This window comes from Amblyraja radiata, chromosome 41 (genome assembly GCF_010909765.2).
Source record: "Amblyraja radiata isolate CabotCenter1 chromosome 41, sAmbRad1.1.pri, whole genome shotgun sequence".
Lineage (NCBI taxonomy): Eukaryota > Metazoa > Chordata > Chondrichthyes > Rajiformes > Rajidae > Amblyraja > Amblyraja radiata.
The window spans coordinates 2,876,753-2,900,331 of NC_045996.1; the positions used below are offsets into that span (position 1 = coordinate 2,876,753).

Sequence of the window (23,579 nt, forward strand, 5' to 3'; positions counted from 1 at the left end):
GGCCAATCTGGTACTACTAAAATGCCTGTGGCTTTGTCTTGCTTGATTTTAGTCAAGCATCGGTTTATGAGGCAGAATGGTGGGAAAGCATAAATATACATTCCTCCCCAGTTTAGAGAAAAAGCATCCACTGACTCTGCTCCTGGGTCCAGCTCCCAGGACACATATCTGGGTAATTGATGGTTTAATCTAGATGCAAACAGATCCAAATCTGGAGTGCCAAATCGTATAGTTATTTCATTGAATACCATACGATTCAACATCCATTCTATATTATCATTAAACATTCGTGACCTTGCATCTGCCACCGTGTTATATCTTCCTGGTAGATATACTGCCGTGACCCAAATATCCCTCTCGATGCACCAGTGCCAAATTAGGTTAGATACTCTGTCACAGGATACAGATTTTACACCACCCATGTGATTGATATATGCTACAGCAGTAGTGTTATCAATCTGAATTTGAACATGCACATGTTGCATGTTGTTACAGAGAGACTTGAGCCTATATTGTGCCCCCAACAATTCTAGGTAATTGATTCCATATAGTTGGAGTATAGTAGACTTTTGCTCATTCCATCTGCCTCCACAGCTCCTGACTGTGTTTGTGGCTCCCCATCCTAAACCGCTTGCGTCGGTTTGGAGAAACACTGATGGGCTCGCAAGTAAGATTTTTCTTGAGCTGAGTCTTATGTTTGCCATCCACCATTGTAGTTAAATAATGGCTTCAGCTGGTAACCGCATAGATTTGCCAAACTGACCTGCATGCAATTTCAATGCTCGTTCCTTTGCCCGCTGTAAATGCTGGTAATGCAAAGGTCCGTAGCGTACTGCAGGAAAGGCAGCTACCAATTTGCCAATTACACTTGCTGTTTGTCTGATTGTTGGTTTGTGTTTTTCTATCAGATCATTGCAGGCTTTCCTCAAGTCTTGTTGTTTGCCTTTAGGCAAAGTCACCAACATGGTTACTGTATTGATAGTAAATCCTAGGTAATCAATTACCTTGGTAGGAGTTAATTTTGATTTAACTGGATGGATTAGGAACCCACGTTTTTCAAACAGGGTTTTGGTTGCCTTGACTGTTGCTTCTGCCAATTCTTTGGTGACTCCAAAGATGAAAATGTCATCCAAATATGCCATGACTATGTGATTTTGAAATCTTAGCAGCCCCAGAATTGGTTTCAGTAATTTGGTAAACAGTCTAGGGGCTGATGTCAATCCATTTGGCAGAGCATTGTATTGCCATTATTGACCCATGCAGGTAAACTTCAAATATCTCCTATACTCTTTGGGAATAGACACCGAATAGTATGCATCTTTGAGGTCGATGCATGCCATATAGCCATTTTTGGAAACCAACTGAGTTGCTGTTCCAAAATTGTCCATTTTAAAGTGTTTATATTGCACATATGTATTGAGTTCCGTAAGATCCAAAATAATACGGATCCCTCCATCTTTTTTCTCTTTTGAAAATAAATTGGATATAAATTGGTGAGGTTCTGTGTATGACCTCTCAATAACATATTGTCAGATAACTTTTCATTTCTTTTTGTATATTCATTGTCTCTTTTTGGGAAAAGACATATGTGCAAATATTAGAATGTGTTGGTGGTGGTGATGAATTCAAATTGAACTCAATTTTGAATCCTTCTATACTGTGCAGTATGAATGGATCCTTAGTAACCCAACACCATTCTTTTAAGAAGTATTTTAACCTTCCCCCCACCTGTAAGTGAGGTTCGTCTGGTATGTTCCCTGAGGAACTGGTTTGACTCGGTACATGAGCAGTGGTGTACGTTTAAGGATCTACTGTATAACCTTCAAGAAAAATTTATTCCTATGAAGAAAAAAAGGGGTAAGGGTAAGAACAGTCAGCCATGGCTCAGTAAGACTATAAAGGATAGTATTCGGCTGAAGGCAAGGGCATATAAGGTAGCCAGAGATAGTGGGAGGGTAGAGGATTGGGAAGCATTTAAAGGTCAACAAAAAGTAACTAAGAGATTAATTAAGACGGGGAAAATAGACTATGAAAGGAATTTAGCGAACAACATAAAAACTAATAGTAAGAGTTTTTATAGCTATATAAAAAGAAAAAGGGTGGCTAAGGTGAACGTTGGTCCATTGGAGGGTGAGACTGGAGAGTTGTTGGTGGGGAACATGGAAATGGCAAAGGCATTAAACGAGTATTTTGTATCAGTCTTCACCATAGAAGACACAAAAAATATTCCAACGCTGGATAAACAGGAGGCGGTAGGAATGGAGGAGCTAAATACTATTAAGATCACCAAGGAGGTGGTATTAGGGAAATTAATGAGACTGAAGGAGGATAAATCCCCTGGGCCTGATGGATTACATCCAAGGGTCTTGAGGGAGATAGCAGTGGGGATTGTGGATGCATTGGTGATAATTTTCCAAAACTCCCTGGAGGCAGGAACGGTCCCAGTGGATTGGAAAATGGCCAATGTAACACCTATATTTAAAAAAGGAAGTAAACAGAAGGCGGGTAACTATAGACCGGTTAGTCTAACATCGGTGGTGGGTAAAATGTTAGAGACAATTATTAAAGAAACACTAACGGGGCACTTGGATAAACATGACTTCATCAGACAGAACCAGCATAGTTTTGTGAAGGGGAAATCGTGTTTAACGAATCTGCTCGAATTCTTTGAGGAAGTAACAACCCGGGTGGATAAAGGGGAACCGGTGGATGTGGTATACTTGGACTTCCAAAAGGCTTTTGACAAGGTGCCACATAAGAGACTATTGCTAAAAATAAAAAATTATGGGATTGGGGGTAATATATTAGCATGGGTAGAGGATTGGCTAACAAATAGGAAGCAGAGAGTGGGGATAAATGGTTCATACTCGGGATGGCAACCGGTAACTAGCGGGGTTCCGCAAGGGTCGGTGCTGGGACCCCAGTTGTTCACAATTTATATAAATGATTTGGAGGAGGGAACCAAGTGTAATATATCAAAATTTGCGGACGATACGAAAATGGGAGGGAAAGTAGGGGATGAGGAGGATAGGAAGAGTCTGCAAAAGGATATAGATAAGCTAGGTGAGTGGGCAACAACTTGGCAGATGAAATTTAATACTAATAAATGTGAAGTCATTCACTTTGGGGAAAAAAATGATAGGGCAAGTTATTTTCTAAATGAGGAGGAGCTGCGTTGTAATGCAACGCAAAGGGATCTAGGGGTATTAGTACATGAATCACTAAAAGTCAGTATGCAGGTGCAGCAAGCAATCAGGAAGGCCAATGGAGTTTTGGCCTTTATTGCTAGGGGGATTGAGTATAAAAACACGGAGGTCTTGCTGCAGCTGTACACAGTATTAGTGAGACCACATTTGGAATACTGTGTACAGTTCTGGGGTCCATACTTAAGAAAGGATGTACTAGCCCTGGAGGCAGTGCAGCGAAGGTTTACAAGATTAATTCCTGCAATGAGGGGATTGACATATGAGGAAAGGTTAAGTAAGCTGGGACTCTACTCTCTGGAGTTTAGAAGAATGAGAGGCGATCTCATTGAAACGTATAAGATCGTGAGGGGCCTTGATCGGGTGGATGCACCGAGGATGTTCCCAATGATCGGGGGGGCTAGAACTAGGAGACATAGTTGCAGAGTGAGGGGGGGCTCTTTTAAAACTGAGATGAGGAAGAACTTCTTCACCCAGAGGGTGGTTAGTTTGTGGAATTCACTGCCCCAGGGAGCAGTGGAAGCAGAAACGTTAAATATATTTAAGTCAAAAATAGATGGTTTTTTAGCTGCCAAGGGGATAAGGGGCTACGGGGAGAGGGCAGGGATATGGACCTAGGTATGGTTAGTATAGTAAGACCTGAGTGATCTCCTGGACAAGTGTCGATCGCCTGGATTGGGGTCGGAGAGGAATTTCCCGGATTTTTTTCCCGAATTGGACCTGGGTTTTTATCCGTTTTTTTGCCTCCCCCAGGAGATCACGCGGTTCTTGGGGTGGAGAGGGGTGATAGCGGTATAAAGGGGAGGGTAGTGTCTTGTGTTCTGTGTCTTGTGTCTACTGTTTGTGGGTAAGTGTGTCTGTTTAGTGTTCAGCCATGAGTGAATGGCGGTGCGGGCTCGACGGACCTGGTGGTCTACTCTCGCACCTACTTTCTATGATTCTATGATTCTATGACTTACCTCTGTTGTTACTGGCGGCGTGGCGATGGTTTTCGTCCGCGAGGTTTGGGGAGCAGAGCTGGTGGTTGCTCTCTCCTCATCCTCACTGTCGGCCTGCTGAGGCCTGCCTCTAAAAAAGACCTTGACTCAGGTGTGAATCTTCCTCCGGTGCCTGGCTCTCTAGGTGTAAAACGCCAAGAGCTGTAGGGGTGGAATCTCGTGGATGGACCCCTGGGTGTGGCCTGACCTCTTGTTATGAGGCGCACGGTTTTTGCCTGGTCATCCAGGTCCCGTACCTGTCTTGACAGGTCTTCCCCAAACAGGTAGTTTGCGGGCTGGATGTCGCTAGCTTTGCAAAGAGCTGCAAACTTCGAATTTATTGCTGGTTTTATTGCCTCTTTCCGAATGCAGTTTATTTCGAAGCGGGCATTACATAGCAGTGCCATGGTTCCCTGTCAGTGAGGAGGCCTCTTTCCACACCTCCTGCAGACGAAGTAATTCCAGACCCCAGCAGGTTTAATACTTTTTGGAACTTCAGTTCCTGGTTCCTGATGATGGGACCTATTTGCCCCCAAATTATACGGTTCACCGCTTAAACCTTGAGGGAAGCACAGTTAGATGGTGGGGGGTACCTGTTCAGGGTTTCTTCCTCCAATCTCCCCTGGGAGTGTTCCCCCCCCTGTGCTTCCAAACTCTGAATCCGGGTAATCACCGTATGTACTTCACCCTTCCATGGGAAAGACATATTGCTGCCCAGAGTATGAGGCTGCTGGCACGGTCTGTAGAAGGGACTCGTGCTGATATTGCTCCTTTCTCCGGAGTTTATCATTGTGGAGCAGCTTCTCCACAAGCTGCTCCATGTGGGAGAGTCGTCCTCGGACGCTTCCCGATGAGGGAGGGTATCCCTCTTCCCCGGACTCATCCGAGTCTACGGGTTTGGCAGACTTATGAGTGGCTTTATGTCCCGCCGGGACCACCACGGTGCTTTCCTCCTGCACCAAGTCTGCTGCTGCCGATTCTGATGCCGGCGGCAATGTCGGCGAAAATGACCGTCGTTCGCTACTGGGAATGCTGCGGTCTTCGGCAGCCGGTTTCCCCGCGGACCGTCTCTTCGACATTTTTTGGGGCTTTGAAAAACAAATAATTCCTTAGCCCGAACAGAAAGCGCAGGATAAATGGTTCAACTTTTCTTACCTGCCACCATTTTTAACATCCCAACGGCTGGGAGAACGCAGTGCCTCTCCAGTCCGTTGCGCGCGTTGCTTTCAGACGTAATGACGCGCACGCAGACGGACGGCCCTTCTTCTTCACGCAGTCACTCACGTGACTCCGAAGTAAAATCATGAAATAGTCAGTGTTGGTTGAGTAAACATAATAATGAAAAACAGTGTGAAAAGAATAACAAACTCAGAAAGAAAACATGAACATTACTGTCTCCACCATTCAAACCTTTGCAGTCTTTACTTTTATAAATTATAATAATAGGTATAATTGCCTATGACAAATACCTGGCTATCATTTCCTTTTCTTTGTTTGAGGCATGTCCTCCACTGCCCAGGAGTTCAGCTGGAGTTGAAAGGAAGTATAAGCAATGGTTCTTGAAGTATTGATTAATCAATGGGAGCAAAATCTGAGGAAAAAAATAAATGTATTTGAGGTTGAAGTTTCAGTTTGAAAATGTGTCAGACTAAACAATAAATCAACATGTTAATGCATTTTCCAGACAGTGGATGAACATGTGCAAAATCTGATTCAAGACCCTCACAGTCTTCAGATACCATGATCAGACAACATACATTTAGTTCCAATATAACAGTTTCTGCTTGCTTTGTTATTTCACATACAATAGGCTGTGCAAAATAGCTTTGAGCAGGGAAAATATTTTAAGACTTATTTTAAAACTTATTTTAAAGAACAAAATTATAGAATTATTACAGTGGGTGTTAAGACAACAAGGCCCATTCAACTTTACAAAACCAATCTCGTCATTCCCATTCCCAAGTTCTGATAGCCGTGCCTTTTTCTTTCTCCCTCGATTTCCTTTGAGGCACAAATTCATAAATGAATGAATGAATGAATGAATAAGTTTATTGACCAAGTATTCACATACAAGGAATTTGCCTTGGATGCTCCGCACGCAAGGGACAACATGACATACAGTGACAATTAGGAATGTCACATAAAACATTAAACATTAATAATAAAACATTATTGATTATACATGTGAATTAAATAAAATACCAGAGCAAAAGGAGGCTACACATTTTTGGTTATTGAGTAGAGCTACTACTCGTGGAAAAAAATCTGCTTTTATGTCTGGCTGTGGCAGCTTTGACAGTCCGGAGTCGCCTTCCAGAGGGAAATGATTCAAAGGGTTTGTGGCCAAGGTGAGAGGGGTCAGAGATGATCTTGCCCCCTCGCTTACTGGCCCTTGCAATGTACAGTTCGTCACTGGAGGGAAGGTTGCAGCCAATAACCTTCTCAGTTGATTGGACGATTTGCTGCAGCCTCCAGATGGCATGCTTGGTGGCTGAGCCAAACCAGACCATGATGGAGAAGGTGAGGACAGACTCTACGATGGCCGTGTAGAATTGGACCATCATTGCCTGCGGCAGATTGTGCTTCCTCAGCTGCCGCAGGAAGTATATCCTCTGGTGTGCCTTTTTGACTGCGGAGTCGATGGTGGCCACCCATTTAAGGTCCTTGGAGATGATGGTTCCCAGGAACTTAAAAGACTCCACAGATGAGACTGTGGTGTTGTTGATGGTGAGTGGGGTGAGAGGAGGGGGAGCTCTCCTAAAGTCTACAATCAATTCCACTTTCTTAGGAGCATTGAGCACCAGGACGCCAGCTGTGTCACTTCCTGTCTGTAGGCAGATTCCTCCCCATCCTAGATCAATCCAACTAGGGTCGTGTCGTCCACAAACTTGAGAAGCTTGACAGAGGAGTCAGTGGAGGTGCAGTCATTGGTGTAGAGAGAGTAGAGAAAGCAGCCTTGCAGTGCTCCTTTACTGAGTGTCTGCGGGTCCGAGATGTGCTTTCCCAGCCTCACATGCTGCTTCCTGTCTGTCAGGAAGCTGGTGATCCACCAACAGAGGGGTTCAGGCACAGTCAACTTGGAAAGTTTGGAGCGCAGTAGCTCTTGGACAATGGTGTTGAATGCAGAGCTAAAATCAACAAACAAAATCCTTGCATAGGTCCCCTTGCGGTCTAGGTGCTGGAGGATGAAGTGCAGGCCCAGGTTGACTGCGTCATCCACAGATCTATTGGCCCGATATGCAAACTGCAGAGTGTCCAGCAGGGGGTTTGTGATATTTTTCAGCTTGGCCAGCACATGCTTTTCAAGGGTCTTCATGACTTGAGTATTAGAAAGGCGCTAGATAAATCCCATCCATTATTATTATTATTACAGAGGTCAGTGCGACAGGCCTATAGTCATTAAGACCAGTAATCCTTGCCTGTTTGGCTACAGGGACAATAGTGGAGACTTTGAAGCAGGCAGGGACAGTACAGGTTTGCAGGGACTGGTTGAAAATGTCTGTGTAGACCAGTGCCAGTTGTTCGGCACAGAGCTTGAGGTAGAGGGGGAAACATTGTCCAGTCCTGGAGATTTCAGGCTTTTCTGTCTTCTGAACAGCCTCTCCACCTCCTATATTTATATTGTTGTTGATGGAGAAGTGATGTTGTGCAGCACAGAGGGGGTGGGTAGTGGACGTGGCCGCAATCTTTTGCAGTCATGCTGTATTTGGGTGTTTAAGTGGTGATTGGACAGGGGCCGGTGGGAAAGGGTACAGTCTTTTCAGACTGGAGTCTTGCTTTAAGTAGGTGTGAAGTGGAGATTGAAGTGGAAACAGGACCCTGCTCATGGATAGTGTCTTTTCTCCCCAATTTGAAACCTATTATCTCCAGTTTCAACTCTACCGTTGGGATAGTTTTTCTTTTTTCTCCCTATATCGTCTGTGGTGTTGAACACTTACGGAAAATTACCTCTATCCAGGGACCCCAGCAGCCCTTCTAGGTAAGACAGAAATTCAGATGCATCTTCACTCAGCTTATCTACTGAATGTTTAGCCTCCCATTTAGCTTGCTTTACATCGGTGAGTCCAAGCATAGACTAGATGATCATTTCGCTGGACACACGCTTGTTTCACATGGTTCTATCTTGACCACACTTCTGCCTTCATCTCGAAAATTGCCATCCCCTACTCTCAATTTCTTCAACTTAAGATGAGGCATTCCACTCTAAGACAGCCAAGATGTCCTGTTCTAGGCCTCACCCCTTTCCACTTTCCCTAGAGACCACTCCTTTTGCAACTCCTTGGTTCACTCATCCCTTCCCACCCCAACCACACCCTCCCCCAGGTACTTTCCTCTGCAACTATAGTAGATGTAACACTAGTCCCTACACCTCCTCCCTCACCTCCATTTAGGGACCGCAGCAGCTCTTCCAGGTAGGACAGAAATTCAGATGCACCTTCCATCACTTCATCTACTGATTATTTGCATCCCATTGGGCCTCCTTTAAATTGGCGAGGCCAAAACGTAGACTCGGTGTCCATTTCACCAAAGACACGCTCATTCCGCCTGACTGTAAAACCAACGCTTGAGAACACTGCCCCGTGCTTTCTTACAGCTCAAACAAATCAGTTTACTATAACTCTAAAGGCATAGTAAATAGCTATTTCTGAGTTGAAAGAAAGCGGTCCCCCAAAGCCATTTTCTATACATAATGCCATCACTCTTCCTTCTTTTTGGGCTTGAACTTTACTAAAAATCAAATGTCTTTCAAATCATTTAATTCAACACAAGAAAAGCTATCGATCATTTGAAGACTGATGAGAGTTACGCTTTATAAGAAACATAACCAAACAGAATTGCATTGTAGGTTAATTGGTAGGCCGAACAGTTCATTTCCATTTTCTATCTCAATCAATTCAATCAATGTTGGCTCCACTAAATAGCTTCAGATTTGGTTTTCTCCCACTCTCCAAAGATGTACAGGTTTGTAGGTTAATTGGCTTGGTATGAATATAAAAATTGCCCTTAGTGTAGGATAGTGTTAATGCATGGGGATTGCTGGTCGGTGTGGACTCGGTGGGATGAGGAGCCTGTTTCAGCGCTATTTTACTAAACTAAACAAAACAAACATATAGATATTAAAGTGATTTTGAGTATTAAAAAATATGAATGTCTGCATTTCAAAACTGTTCTGCAAATATCAAGTAATCTATAAGTGACCTATACTGCTTTTAGAATTAAACACAATGGCAGTTTAGAACACTGCATATATACGAAATTCAACTTCTAGGCATATAGCTAGAAAAAAGTTATGTTTAAATTTCACTTACTCTACTATTACAGAATGATAAAATGAAAATCGGACGAGATTTGGCCACAGTCAGGCAGTGTTTGCATGAACAGTAAGTGCTCATCCGTAGTGTGTGCATGGCTGGGTACCACTTCAGGTGTCCAAGTTGAGCTATCTCTGACAGCTCTCAACCCTTTCTCAATCTCCAGAGGAAAGACTATTGACTAATGTCTACTATAAATCCACTAACTCCCACAGTTATCTTAACTACACTTCCTCCCACCATGTCTCTTGCAAGGACATCATCCCCTACTCTCAACTTCTCCACCTCTGCTGAATCTGCTCCCAAGATGAGGTTTTCCTTTCTAGGACATCTAAAATGTCTTTGGCTTTAATAAAAGTGGTTGTCCCCGTTGTTGTAGACGGAGACGTCACTTGTGTCTCCTCTGTGTCCCACAGTTCTGCTCTTGCTCCCTCTCTCCCCAGGCAGATTAAGAATAGAGTTTGCCTTCCCCTATTCCCTGACATTTCGGCCACCTTCAACGTGATCCACAAAATACATCTTCCCATCCCCACCCCTCCCATTGAGAGTAGTCAGTCTTTGCTTCACTGATCTCTTCCCACCCAAACTGTTCCGTCCCTGGTTATACATCTCCTGCAGTTCCAGGAGAATAACACTTATCTCTACACTTCCTTCCCCACAGCTTTCCAGGGTCCCCAACAGTCCTTCCTGGTGATTCAGAGATTCACATGCACCTAACCTCCTCTACGGCATTTGATGCTACTGATGTGCCTCCTTTGCAATGGCAAGATCAAGCGTAGTCTAGACAAATGTTTTGTTTAACGCGTGTGCCCAGTCTACCTAGGGCTACTGGATCTCCCGGTTGCTATCCATTTTAATTCCCCTTTCCATTCTCATACAGACCATTCTTTCCTGGGCCTCCTCTATTGCCAGAGTGAGGCCACATGCAAACTGGGGGGTCAGCACATAATGGTCTGCTTGAGTGGTTTACAATTCTACAGTATGAACAATGAATCATCCAATTTTAAGTAATACCAGCCAGTTTGCTACCACTCCACCCTGGTGCAGACCCATTCTGCCCATTAATCCAACCCCCCCCATTCCCCTCCACCCTCTCACCTGTATCCACCGATCACTTCCCAGGCTTTATCCCGTTCCCACCTCTTTTCCAGTTTTCTTCCACTCTATTACAATCAAGCTGAGGAAGGGTCCTGATACAAAACATCACCTATCCATGTCCTCCAGAGATCCTGCCTGACCCACTGAATTACTCCAGCAATTTGCATTTTATTCAAGATTCCAGTATATGCAGTTCCTCGTGTTTCTAAATAATACTTATTAACACTACTTCTAAGTTCTGAAGAGTCACATAAAACTTTACTGGCAGAGTTCTGCTTTCTTCATTCAATATTAGCATTGCAATTATATTTGCACAATCCAATTACATTTCCTATTAATATTGCACTGCTGGGACGAATATGATGACTTTTAACTGTAGCTCAGTGGCTCTATTATGAGAAAAAATTCAATAAAACACAAACTGGCAGCACATACAAATTCTATAAATATATCTATTAATGATCACAACTTGATAATACTGTGACAGCGAAACCCGAGATACCAAATAATCTAGGAGACAGGTTTCATTACAATTTTTACATTACTTAATGACAATATATTCAAGCTTTCATGAATTCATCATCAAACTAACACTGCAAATAAAAGTTGCAACTATGAATAAATATGATTCCTATTTTAATTCAATCAATGTAATCAATAGTACAATTGTTCATAACTTTCCATCTATGTGCATTGCCACCTCCGTTGCAATTTACTTTGATTAGTGAAGCTCAAACACATACCTTTACAAAGAACTTGATCTCCTGTTCATGAGGGGATTTCTCAACTCTTCCACTGCTAACAACAGCCTCTATATTATTAAAGAAGGAAAGATTACATTGGAGGGACAACCTTTTCTGACAAAACTAAAATGCAAGGCTCAAATAGCAATATTATCCAAATTATATTAAAATGCTGATTTACAAAATCCTTTTCTCATTCTCCATTCAACAATAGGGATTAAACCAAATCACATAGTAATAATTATCAAACTTTCATGCAGAGGTAATTATGTTGCTTTACACAAGAAAGTATCTCTGTATATTTACCTGTACTGTTCTTGCATCCTTCTACCAATCAATTGAATCTATTATTTAATAGCTAAATGTCTTAATCCATAATCCTGAACATCCAGGTAAAGCTGCATTTCTGATTCATGAATTTAAATTTCTTACATTTAAGCTTGTTCCTGACACCTAACCAAATCAATAACATATTAAACAATATGTTTAAGAAGTGATCCCACAATCATATGTTACCATGACTCATTGCCATTTACCCAAGCAAAATAATATTTTATGCAATAGATAGAATTGCTCCTGATAGAATCAATTAGTTAATCTTCATGCAGCTCCAGCTTCTTAAATTTCCAAGAAATTAGATACCACCCAATTTTGATAATAATCGGGGCTGAGTTTAAGTCTGAGCCCATGTCAGGAGCATCAAATAATAACTGCTAACGTTGAAATATGCTTTTAAGTAAGCATGAGGGTAGTTTGCACCGTTACTCATTCACGAATATACTGCAGATACAATAATCGCAGCATTGCAATGATAATATAGAAATGTTGCCATATTTATCAGGTGACGACTGTAGGTCATATAAATGATTGTGGCATTAATGTATATGTAGATGCTGATTTTATGCAAGGTTTCTCCTCGTTGGAATGTGACTTTTAGATTAAATTCTGATGGAACAATGTAAGTAATCATGGTATATGTTGCTGATGTAACCAAGCAGGTAATGATGACAGAAAAATGACAGGCAAGAGGTTTTTCAACCTGGAAATGCCAGATTCAATTTTGCAATGGGTAAGACTACCCCTGGAAACAGGCATAAGTGTGTTAAAACATGCACAAAACGCATTTTCTCTCTGTGCACAAGTTTAAAAAAAATTATTTCAAGGGATTAACTCTTCTCTGGATGTTGAAGAATCTCTAAGTCCATGGTCTCTATTATATGTGGGACGAAAAATGAACATCATACATTTAGAGTTACGCTTTCCAAATGAACATTTATTTTCTAGTATATAAATGTATGTAGTAGTTTCACTACTTACCTATGTGTAAAACAAACTCTTGAGCTATGTCCAACCACTGCAACAATTTCTTCAGGAAACCAAAGGCAAATCTCTTCTCGATTGAAGATGTGTCCAATTCCATATCTTTCATACCTCTAGAAAAGATGAAAAAAATTGCTACTTTATAAACATTATAAATATGAACTGTTAATGTAATAAACGTGTTTCAGTGTAATGATTATCATTCTCTCCAAAATGAGACCATGTTTTGAGATTTCTTTAACTTCAACTATGGTCACCCTTTGATGGTGAGCGGAGTTCCAGATGATCTAATGACAATAACTCAGTTACACATGTGGTTGAGACCCACAAAGTATGACAGCATAGTTTGTGGAAAGTTCCTCCACACATAATGTCTAATTATATCAGTTGGTTGGCATTGTGCATCCCTTATACTTTCCTCATGATAGACGTTCATCCTACTGGCTCCTGCTCTCCGTTTTCCTCCATTTTGGAAATGTAGTCACATTTGCTATAATTACAATCTAACCTCCCCCGAATCTAGGGAATTGGGGAAATTTAAAACCAACACATCATCTATCTCATTATCCACTTCTTTGTGAAGCTTAGGATAATGCCCTTTTTCCACACAGGTGGGTATATGCAATGTGCTGCCAAACAAGGTAAGTTGAAGCAGGTGTAATAATATTTAAAAGACACTGAATAGGAAGGGTTTAGAGGGTTGTGGACCATATGGGTAAATGGGACTCGCCTAGATGAGGCATCTTCGGTGGCATGGATGATTTGGGTCGAAGGGCCTGTTTCTGTGCAGTATGATTCTATGACTACATGACTCTGAGATGTCAGCATCAAGCCCTATTGGTTATAATGTTTCTAATTTCCTCTTGCTTCCAATCCCTAAATTTATAGCAGTTTCAGGGATCTTACTCATATCCTCTATAATGAAGTAATAGTTCAAATCATCAGCATTCTCCTTTTTTCCCTCATTATTTATTCCACAGGACCAACGCTCTGCTAACTTACTGAAAAAAATCAAAATAAACTCTTTCTATCTATTTTCCTATTTCTGGCATGCTTTACCTCCTATTCCAATTTTTCCTTCATTTATTGCCAAATCAAGCAAATTGGAGCTTTTCAAGGGGCGACCTCTGTCGTCCAGGGAAGTTAAGTCTTAGATTTCTCCATACTCGCTATACGTTTGGGACACGCCAAGTGGCTGATGCTGGTGTTTATCTTCCCATCCTGTCACCGGACTCCATGAGGTGAAATAGTCAATGTTGATCCTACCCGAAGTTCAGTGGCAGTAGCTTACTTAACAAACAGCCAAGTATTGCTTTGATGTCAGGTCCAAACCTAAACTAGGGTTCTGGATGGGAGGTGTTTGCCTGTCCTCCCTGTGACTGTGTGGGTTTCTCCCAGGCACTCCAGCATCCCAAAGACTTGCGGGTTGGTAATTTAATTGGCTGGTATAATGGCAGTTTTAGTAACATTCCCAATGTCCAACTTTGATAGCCATAACTTCTCGTAGGATGTAACCATATAACCATATAACAATTACAGCACGGAAACAGGCCAACTCGGCCCTTCTAGTCCGTGCCGAACATTTATTCTTCCCTAGTCCCATCTACCTGCACTCAGACCATAACCCTCCATTCGTTTCCCGTCCATATACCTATCCAATTTATTTTTAAATGATAAAATCAAACCTGCCTCTACCACTTCCACTGGAAGCTCATTCCACACAGCTACCACTCTCTGAGTAAAGAAGTTCCCCCTCATGTTACCCCTAAACCTCTGTCCCTTAATTCTCAAGTCATGTCCTCTTGTTTGAATCTTCCCTACTCTCAATGGGAAAAGCTTATCCACGTCAACTCTGTCTATCCCTCTCATCATTTTAAAGACCTCTATCAAGTCCCCCCTTAACCTTCTGCGTTCCAAAGAATAAAGACCTAACTTGTTCAACCTTTCTCTGTAACTTAGTTGCTGAAACCCAGGCAACATTCTAGTAAATCTCCTCTGTACTCTCTCCATTTTGTTGACATCCTTCCTATAATTAGGCGACCAAAATTGTACACCATACTCCAGAATTGGCCTCACCAATGCCTTGTACAATTTTAACATTACATCCCAACTTCTATACTCAATGCTCTGATTTATATAGGCCAGCACACCAAAAGCTTTCTTTTCTACCCTATCTACATGAGATTCCACCTTCAGGGAACTGTGCACAGTTATTCCTAGATCCCTCTGTTCAACTGCATTCCTCAACTCACTACCATTTATGTCCTATTTTGATTTGTCCTGCCAAGATGTAGCACCTCACACTTATCAGCATTAAACTCCATCTGCCATCTTTCAGCCTTTTCCAAATGGCCTAAATCTCTCTGTAGACTTTGAAAATCTACTTAATTATCCACAACCCCACCTATCTTAGTATCATCTGCATACTTACTAATCCAATTTACCACACCATCATCCAGATCATTGATGTACATGACAAACAACAGGGGACCCAACACAGATCCCTGTGGCACCCCACTAGTCACCGGCCTCCAACCTGACAAACAGCCATCCACCATTACTCTCTGGCATCTCCCATTCAGCCACTGTTGAATCCATCTTGCTACTCTACCTTTAATACCCAACAATTGAACCTTCTTAACCAATCTTCCATGAGGAACCTTGTCAAAGGCCTTACTGAAGTCCATATAGACAACATCCACTGCTTTACCCTCATCAATTTCCCTAGTGACCTCTTTAAAAAATTCAAGAAGATTAGTCAAACATGACCTTCCAGGCACAAATCCATGCTGACTGTTCCTAATCAGACCCTGTTTATCCAGATGCTTATATATATTATCTCTAAGTATCCTTTCCATTAATTTGCCCACCTCTGACGTCAAACTAACAGGTCTATAATTGCTAGGTTTACTCTTAGAACCCTTTTTAAACAATGGAACAACATGCGCAGTACGCCAATCCTCCGGCACTATTCCCGTTTCTAATGACAATTGAAATATTTCTGTCATAGCCCCTGCTATTTCTACTCTAACTTCCCTCAATGTCCTAGGGAATATCCAGTCAGTACATGGAGACTTATCCACGTTTATATTTTTCAAAAGTGTCAGTACTTCCTCTTCTTTGAATCTCATAGTTTCCATAGCTACTCTACTTGTTTGCCTTACCTCACATAATTCAATATCCTTCTCCTTGGTGAATACCGAAGAAAAGAAATTGTTCAATATCTCCCCCATCTCTTTTGGCTCTGCAGATAGCTGTCCACTCTGACTCTCTAATGGACCAATTTTATCCCTCGTTATCCTTTTGCTATTAATATAGCTGTAGAAACCCTTTGGATTTACTTTCAGCTTACTTGCCAAAGCAACCTCATATCTTCTTTTAGCTTTTCTAATTTCTTTCTTAAGATTCTTTTTACATTCTTTATACTCCTCAAGCACCTCATTTACTCCATGCTGCCTATAATTATTGTAGATCTCTCTCTTTTTCCAAACAGTCCAATTTCCCTTGAAAACCATGGCTCTTTCTAATTTTTACTATTTCCTTTCAACCGAACAGGGACATAAAGATTCTGTACTCTTAAAAATTCATTTTTAAATGTCCTCCATTTCTCCTCCACATCCTTCCCATCAAACAAAATGTCCCAATTCACTCTTTTTAAATCCTTTCGCATCTCCTCAAAGTTAGCCTTTCTCCAATCAAAAATCTCAACCCTAGGTCCAGTTCTGACCCTCTTCATAATTATATTGAAACTATGTAGTGGAGATATAGTTCACGCACTCACCGAGCTCCAGAGATAATAAGAATAAGTCTTCCAGTCATTGAAACGTGATTAATTAGTTTTCATTGAAATATTACAAAACAATGATATAGTCACTTTCCGTCCTTCATAGCTGTCCCAATCATATCATAAACTTGCTCCAAGCCCGTAATCATGTCCATGACTCATAGCTCTCGGCTCAGCTGATGGCTCGGCCATTGGCAAAAACTGTTATTCATACAATCCCACGAGGTAAACTGAAACTAAATTAACGAGCCTGCGCTAGCCTCTTCAGATATAGGCACACCCCTCTACGTCTTAAATCCCACCTAGAAGCATATATACAGATACAAATTAAAATATTAAAAATGTTAAATAGACATGGCTATAATATACTGACAAGCTTAATGGCTCCTACAGCTGGTGTAAATGCTCCTTGTTTGTAGGTGCGTGGTGGAATCTGGGGAGAGTTGATGAGAATGTGAGGTTGATGTAGGATTAGTGTTAGTGAGCCATGTGAACTCAGGGGGCTAAGAGTATCACACCTTCCCTTCACCTCTTTCTACCTGCTACCTCCTCTCTATTCCATCAGTATGAAGATGGTCACGGCTCAAAATATCGTCTGTCCATTTCCCTCTACAGGTGCTGCCTGACCTACAGTTCCTCCAGTGGTTCATTATTTTCAATCAAGAGTCCCGCATCTGCAGTCCCTTGTATGTCCAGCTGAGAAAGCACTCCTTGTTCTATTCCAAGGTTGCAACTCAGCAAAATACCATTTAGCTTTTTGCACACCATTCAGTGTAGACTTCTGTATCTTGATCAATTTAAATATTTCAACATACAACAGTGGGAGGCACGGTGGCGCAGCAGGTAGAGCTACTGCCTGACAGCGCCAGAGACCTGGGTTCGATCCTGACTGTGGGGGCTTGTCTGTACAATGTTTGTACGTTCTCCCCGTGACCTACTTCACGCAAGCTGCGTGGGTTTTCTCTGAGATCTTCGGTTTCCTCCCACACTGCAAGGACATACAGGTTTGTAGCTTAATTGGCTTGGTATAAATGTAAATTATCCCTTGTGGTGTAGGATAGTGTTAATGTGCGGGGATCGCTGGTAGGTGCGGACTCGGCGGGCCGAAGGGCCTGTTTCCGCGCTGTATCACAAAACTAAACTAAATCAGAAGAAATTAACCAACAATTAACTTTGAAATGTTTGATTAATTTCAAGTAGCAGCAAATGTGCGCTGTTTTCTTCAGCTTTGTATGGACAATAACTGGAGAAATGAGCAGCAAAATAGCAGTAGTGACATCAAATCAGTATGGCAAGCCAACTGATGTGATAACCTGCTTCCACTGCATTTGTGTTGTGTAAGACTGTACATACTCAATATAGCAGTTTGCATGTCTCACGCTACAATGCGCATACATGCAACATATACTATTTTGGATCTCTTGGAGGTGAAGAAGGAAAAGCTACATGATGATTAAAATGTTGTTGTGCCTTTTCTTTAATAGAAATGCTTAAGCATTGAATCATTTAATTATACTCCTTCTCTAAAATGTTATGCAGAGGGAATCCTTGTATTCCTACTTTTCACAGCCCCTCCTGTCATAATGTTATACAACACAGAAACAGGCACTTATTTGTCTAGAAGGAATGGGTGACCCACCATCAGTCTGAAGAGAGGTCTCGACCCGAAACGCCACCCATTCCTTCTCTCCAGAGATGCTGCCAGTCCTTCCGAATTACTCCAGCATTTTGTGTCTACCTTTGATTTAAACCAGCATCTGCAGTTCTTTCCTACTTATTTGTCCATGATGATCAACTGACTTGAGTCCAATATGTATGAACTTAGTTCGCATCCTAAAATTTCCTATCCATAAACCCATCCAAATGTATTTTCATCACTGTAATTGATTCCAGGTCTACTACATTCCAGTCACCATGTTCCATATACCCACCACTCTCTGTGTCGGATAAACATGCCACTCAGGTCCTCTTTAAATTTTTCTCTTCTCAACCTGAACATATGCCATCTAGTTTGAGATTCCCCTACCCTGGAACAAGCTGTAACCATCCACCTCATCTCAGCTTAATCACATCCTTCCTCTAGTAAGGCAACCAGAAGTTCACACAATACTCCAAGCTGGGAGTATTGTGTGAATTTATGCCGTCATCACTACCTTGTCTACCTGTGTTGCCACTTTCAGGGAATATTATACTTGTGTCAACTATAGTTTTACAACACTTCCCAAGGTCCTGTCATTCACTGTGAATCTCTTGGCCTGGTTTAACTTACCAAATGCTTCATTACATTTGTTTGAGAAATTCTATCTGCCGTTCCTTTATACACTTTCCCAGTTGTTCTGGATTCCATTGTAACCTTATCAAAGCTTCTTCATTGTCCACCAATTCTGTTATCATCCACAAACTTACTAATCAAGCCATCTACATTCTTATCCAAATTGTGAATATATATATATAACAAACAACAGGGGATACAACAAGAATCCCTGCGGCACACACTGGTCTCAGACCTATTACTATTCAAAACAGTTGTGACCACTATCTCTAAAACACTTCGACACAGGTCACCCGGCCAGGCTTGTTTCTCAACACAAGGTCCAATCCAGTATGTTCCCTCCTCGAGTCGGACTATCCATATACTGTTTAAGCATCCCATCTTGGATATACCTAACAAATTCTGCCCCATCCAAATCTCCAGTTGTAAGTCCCAGTCAATATTGGGAAGTGAACATCACCCACTATCACAACCCTATGGTTCTTGCATCCTTCTGTAATCTGTTTACATATCTGATCCCCCATCTCCTGCTGGCTATTGGGTGCCTTTAATATAATCCCATTAGAGTAATTAATCCTTTCTTATTTTTGGGCTCAACCCATAATATCTCAGAAGATGAGCCCGCTAGTATGTCCTCTCCGAGTACCGCTGCGGCATTCTCCCTGGTTAATAAAGCAACTCCTCCACCTCTTTTACCCCCTGCTCTGTCTCGTCCGAAACATCAAAACCCAGACATGTTTAGCTACTAGTCATATCCCGCTCACAACCAAGTTTCCGTAATGGTCACGACATTATAATTTGAAGCACTAACCTAGACAAAGTTCATCAGCTTTACCAATTATATTCCTTGCATTTCAGTCCTACACTATCCCATTACTCATATTGACTGGTTGCATCATGGCCTGGTTTGGCAACTTGAATGCCTAGGAACAAAGACTGCATAAAGTGGTTAATGCTGCCCAGTCCATCGAGGGTACTGACCTCCCCACCATCGAAGGGATCTACATGAGTCGCTGTCTCAAAAAGGCAGCCAGCATTGTCAGAGACCCACATCACCGTGCCCACACTCTCACTTCACTCATGTCATTGGGAAGAAGATATAGAGGCCTGAAAACTGTCCAGAAGCAGCTACTTCCCTACAACTAACAGGCTGATATATACTACAACCTCCAAATAAGCTCCAAACTACATAGACTTAAGGACATTGTTTGTATCTTTGCACTATTATTATATATATTGAACTTTTTTTGTTGTTAATTTTGTTGTATACATATCTGATGTGCTGCTGCACGTAAGATTTTCATTGTTCCGTTTTGGGACATATAACAATAGAACACTCTTAACTCTTCATCTACGCCTCTCATGATTTTGTATACCTGTACAAGGTTATCTCCTAAATTCCAAGGGAAAAAATGATAGCCTATCCAGCCTCTCCTAGTAATTCAAGCGCTGCATCCTTGTAACGTCCTGGTAAATCTTTTCTTTCAGTCTTTCCAGCTTAATGACATCATTTCAACTGCAGAACGACTAGAACTGCATGCAATATTCCAAATGTGGTCTCACCAGCGTTCAGTACAACTGTAGTATGACATCATGTCCAGTACTCAATACACTGACCAATGAAGGCAAGCTTGGAAATATCTCTTCACTCGCCAGTCTACTCATGTCGCCACTTACAGGGAATTATGTGCCAATACTGCTCTTCTACTCTCCCCAGGGCCCTTTACCATGTGAAAACATTGCCTCTTGGGTCCTTTTCAAATCTATCCCATCTCACCTTAAACCTACATCCTCTAGTTTTAGACACCATGCCCTGGGGAAAAAAACTCTTGACTATCTAGCCTCTCCTTATAACACAAACCCTCAAGATGATTAACATACTTATAAAACTATATTGTACCTTTTCCAGTTTATTGACTTCCTTCCTATAGCAAGATGACCAAAACTGTACACACTACTCCAAACATGGTCTTACCACCATCTTATATAGTTGCAACATGACCTGCTCAACTGCTGTACTCACTCCCCTGACCGCTGAAATCAAGAATGCCAAATACCCTCTTCAGAACCTTTTGTCGCCACTTTCATGGAACGATACATCTACACCCCTTGGTCTCTTAGTTCTACAATACTCCTCAGGGCTCTACTGTTTACTGTGCAAGTCCTGTCCTGGCTTGGCTTGAAAAGATGCAACACTTAATTAAGCTCCATCTGCCATTTATTGGATTATTGGCCCAGTTGATCAAGATCCTTTTGGAATCATAGATAATCTCCTTTGCTGTCCACCATACCACCAATTTTAGTATAATCCAGTTCTCATCCAAATCATTAATATAAATAATCAACAACAGTGGAGCCAGCACCGAACCCTGAGGCTCACTCATTGTCACAGGCCTCCAGTTGGAAAATAACTCTAACCCCACACTACCGTACCACCACACCTTCAAGTCACCTCATCAAAGGAAAACAAATCACAATCATGTTTTCCCAGGCACAAAGCCATGCTGACTACAGCACATTCCTGGGTAACAAATGGGTTTTGTTTTTCCAGATGTCCATATTTTGTCCATGCATTGGAAAATACATAAAATTCACTTGATATAGTAACCATACTGCCACAGTATTTTAATGTTACATTAAAATCACATAGGTCTTACAAAAACGGGCAATAGCGCAAGGTGACGAGAGAAAGAAAACCAGTGCTATTAGTAAAGATAAATATGTGTATGTACATTGGACTTTGAAATTGAAAAATATACCGACCGAACTACATAGATACAAATGGGAAATTGAAATAGATCATCCTATCACGAAAGATATGTGGGACGAAAGTTTACAACAAATACATCAATGTTCATTAAATGCCAGACATATTTTAATACAATTCAAGGTCTTACATAGACTACACTTCTCTAAAATAAAACTAATTAGAATCTTCCCACAAATCTCTCCTATTTGTGATAAATGTCTACATTTAGAGGCTAATTTAACACATACTTTTGCAAACTGTATAAAACTTAAACATTTCTGGACAGATATTTTTGAAATAACTTCAAAAGTTATTAATACAAAACTGGACCCAGACACAAAATTAATAATACTTGGAATATCAGAACAAAGCTTAACACTCACAACAAACCAAAGAAACTTCCTCAATTACAGTATAATAACCGGAAAAAAATTAATATTAAAATTTTGGAAAGGCCCTACAACCCCCACAATCAAAATGTGGATTACGGAAATGTCGGAGACCCTATACTTAGAAAGAATTAGACTTGTCTTAATGGACAAACAAGATCTTTTCCATAAAATTTGGGCTCCATTCATTAACTATCTGAAGGGATAGACTGGCACAGCACGAGGACCCAGCTGAAACTTGAACTCAGGAACAGATGAAAAACTATACTCTATACTTTATAACCTACGAACCTATCTCCATTGATGTATCACAGGTAACCCATTCCACCTCCCTTGTTTTTCTGATGTGTTTTTTTTTTGCTTTCTTTTTTATTTGTAACTTTCTACCCTCTCTTTTTCTCGCTTTCTATAAAAAATAAAAATACTAGAAGCAGAAGTAATTGATAATGGAAAATTTTAATAATGTATGACTGATGTATATGAAAAGTTTTTTTTCTACTATAATATGTAACTACATTGTATAATATGTCTACTTCTAATAAATAAATACATTTAAAAAAAAAAAAAAAAGAAATTGAAAAATATTATGGGAGCTCAATTGTATGTAGGGTCGCCCATGAGTCAGATGTTTGTAACTTAGGGGACTGATTGGATCCCCAATCAGTCCCGTGATAATTAATGTACATGTTATTAAATCTCTTACATAGGAATGTGGCAAGTAATTAATGCTTATACGGATTACAGATACATTTACCTTGTTACAGCATATCCATGCATATGCAAGAATCTGAGCAGTTCATGAGCTTTCTCCCTGTCCCGAGCTTTTTCTTTCGCTGTCAATGTATCATATGGCACCAAAAGTGGATGACTTCCTCCACCTAATGAAAAACAAATAAAGGTATACATTGTAAGCAGAAGAAATGGGATACAAAATAACAACATAAACAGGAGTCAAGACATGAATTTGAAAAGCAGGCTACAAAATATTGCAGAATAAAAGAATTATAGGAATGATTAGTCGGGCTATGGGTGTGAGAAAGGAGGAAAAGATAAAGATCATTTTTGATTTCATAAGAATATAGTGAATATAATAGTAACTGTTATCAAATTTCCCTTCTATTCGTCAACTCTAGTATAGGCATTTGCTCAGTATGGATGAGTTGGGTCGAAGGGCTTGTGTCTACGCTGAAGCAATCGAAGATGGACTGCAATCACATAGAATCAAGCCTTGTGGCATCATCCCTTTTGAAATCGTCTACTGAGCAAAACTTGAGCTGGAAAATAAAAATCTGGAGTCGATATTTTTGTTCAGTGAGAAGCATCATGGAGGAGTTAGGGAATAGTTACAAAATGAGGGTTACATCTAAAAGACAATTAAAATGAAAATGAGTGTAAATGCAGTGGAAAGAGAAACTGAAGAAAAGGTGAATGGTGCCACGAGTAAAGACATAGCATGAAAAATGTGAAAGCAGTTGAAAAAGAGAAAAATAATAGACAAAGGAAATAACAGAAACAAAATGAGAAAGAATTATTATTATTATTATTATTAATTCTTTATTTCGAACAGAATTAAAGAATAAAAAGCAAGTGTGAAACAGCATACAAAAAACAAAACAAGAATATTTATAAAGTGTCATAAACAATATCTATAAATAAATGAAATCGTATGTGTCCGAAAATGAGAATAAAGTGAAGATAGACACAAAATGCTGGAGTAACTCAGCGGATGAGG

At 40.9% G+C, this 23,579-nt stretch overlaps 1 protein-coding gene across 7 annotated transcripts in view; it reads right to left on the reverse strand.

Annotated features, from left to right (window-relative positions):
- Positions 1-23,579, reverse strand: part of ryr1 (ryanodine receptor 1) — a 604,017-nt gene that overhangs the window by 212,403 nt on the left and 368,035 nt on the right. For all 7 annotated transcript variants that reach the window (XM_033014584.1, XM_033014582.1, XM_033014581.1 and 4 more), the window contains 4 exons: positions 22,602-22,725; positions 12,651-12,766; positions 11,334-11,401; positions 5,650-5,771 (listed from right to left, as the gene is read on the reverse strand). In XM_033014584.1, the coding sequence (XP_032870475.1) occupies positions 5,650-5,771; positions 11,334-11,401; positions 12,651-12,766; positions 22,602-22,725 (430 nt within the window). The remainder of the gene's footprint in view (positions 1-5,649; positions 5,772-11,333; positions 11,402-12,650; positions 12,767-22,601; positions 22,726-23,579) is intronic.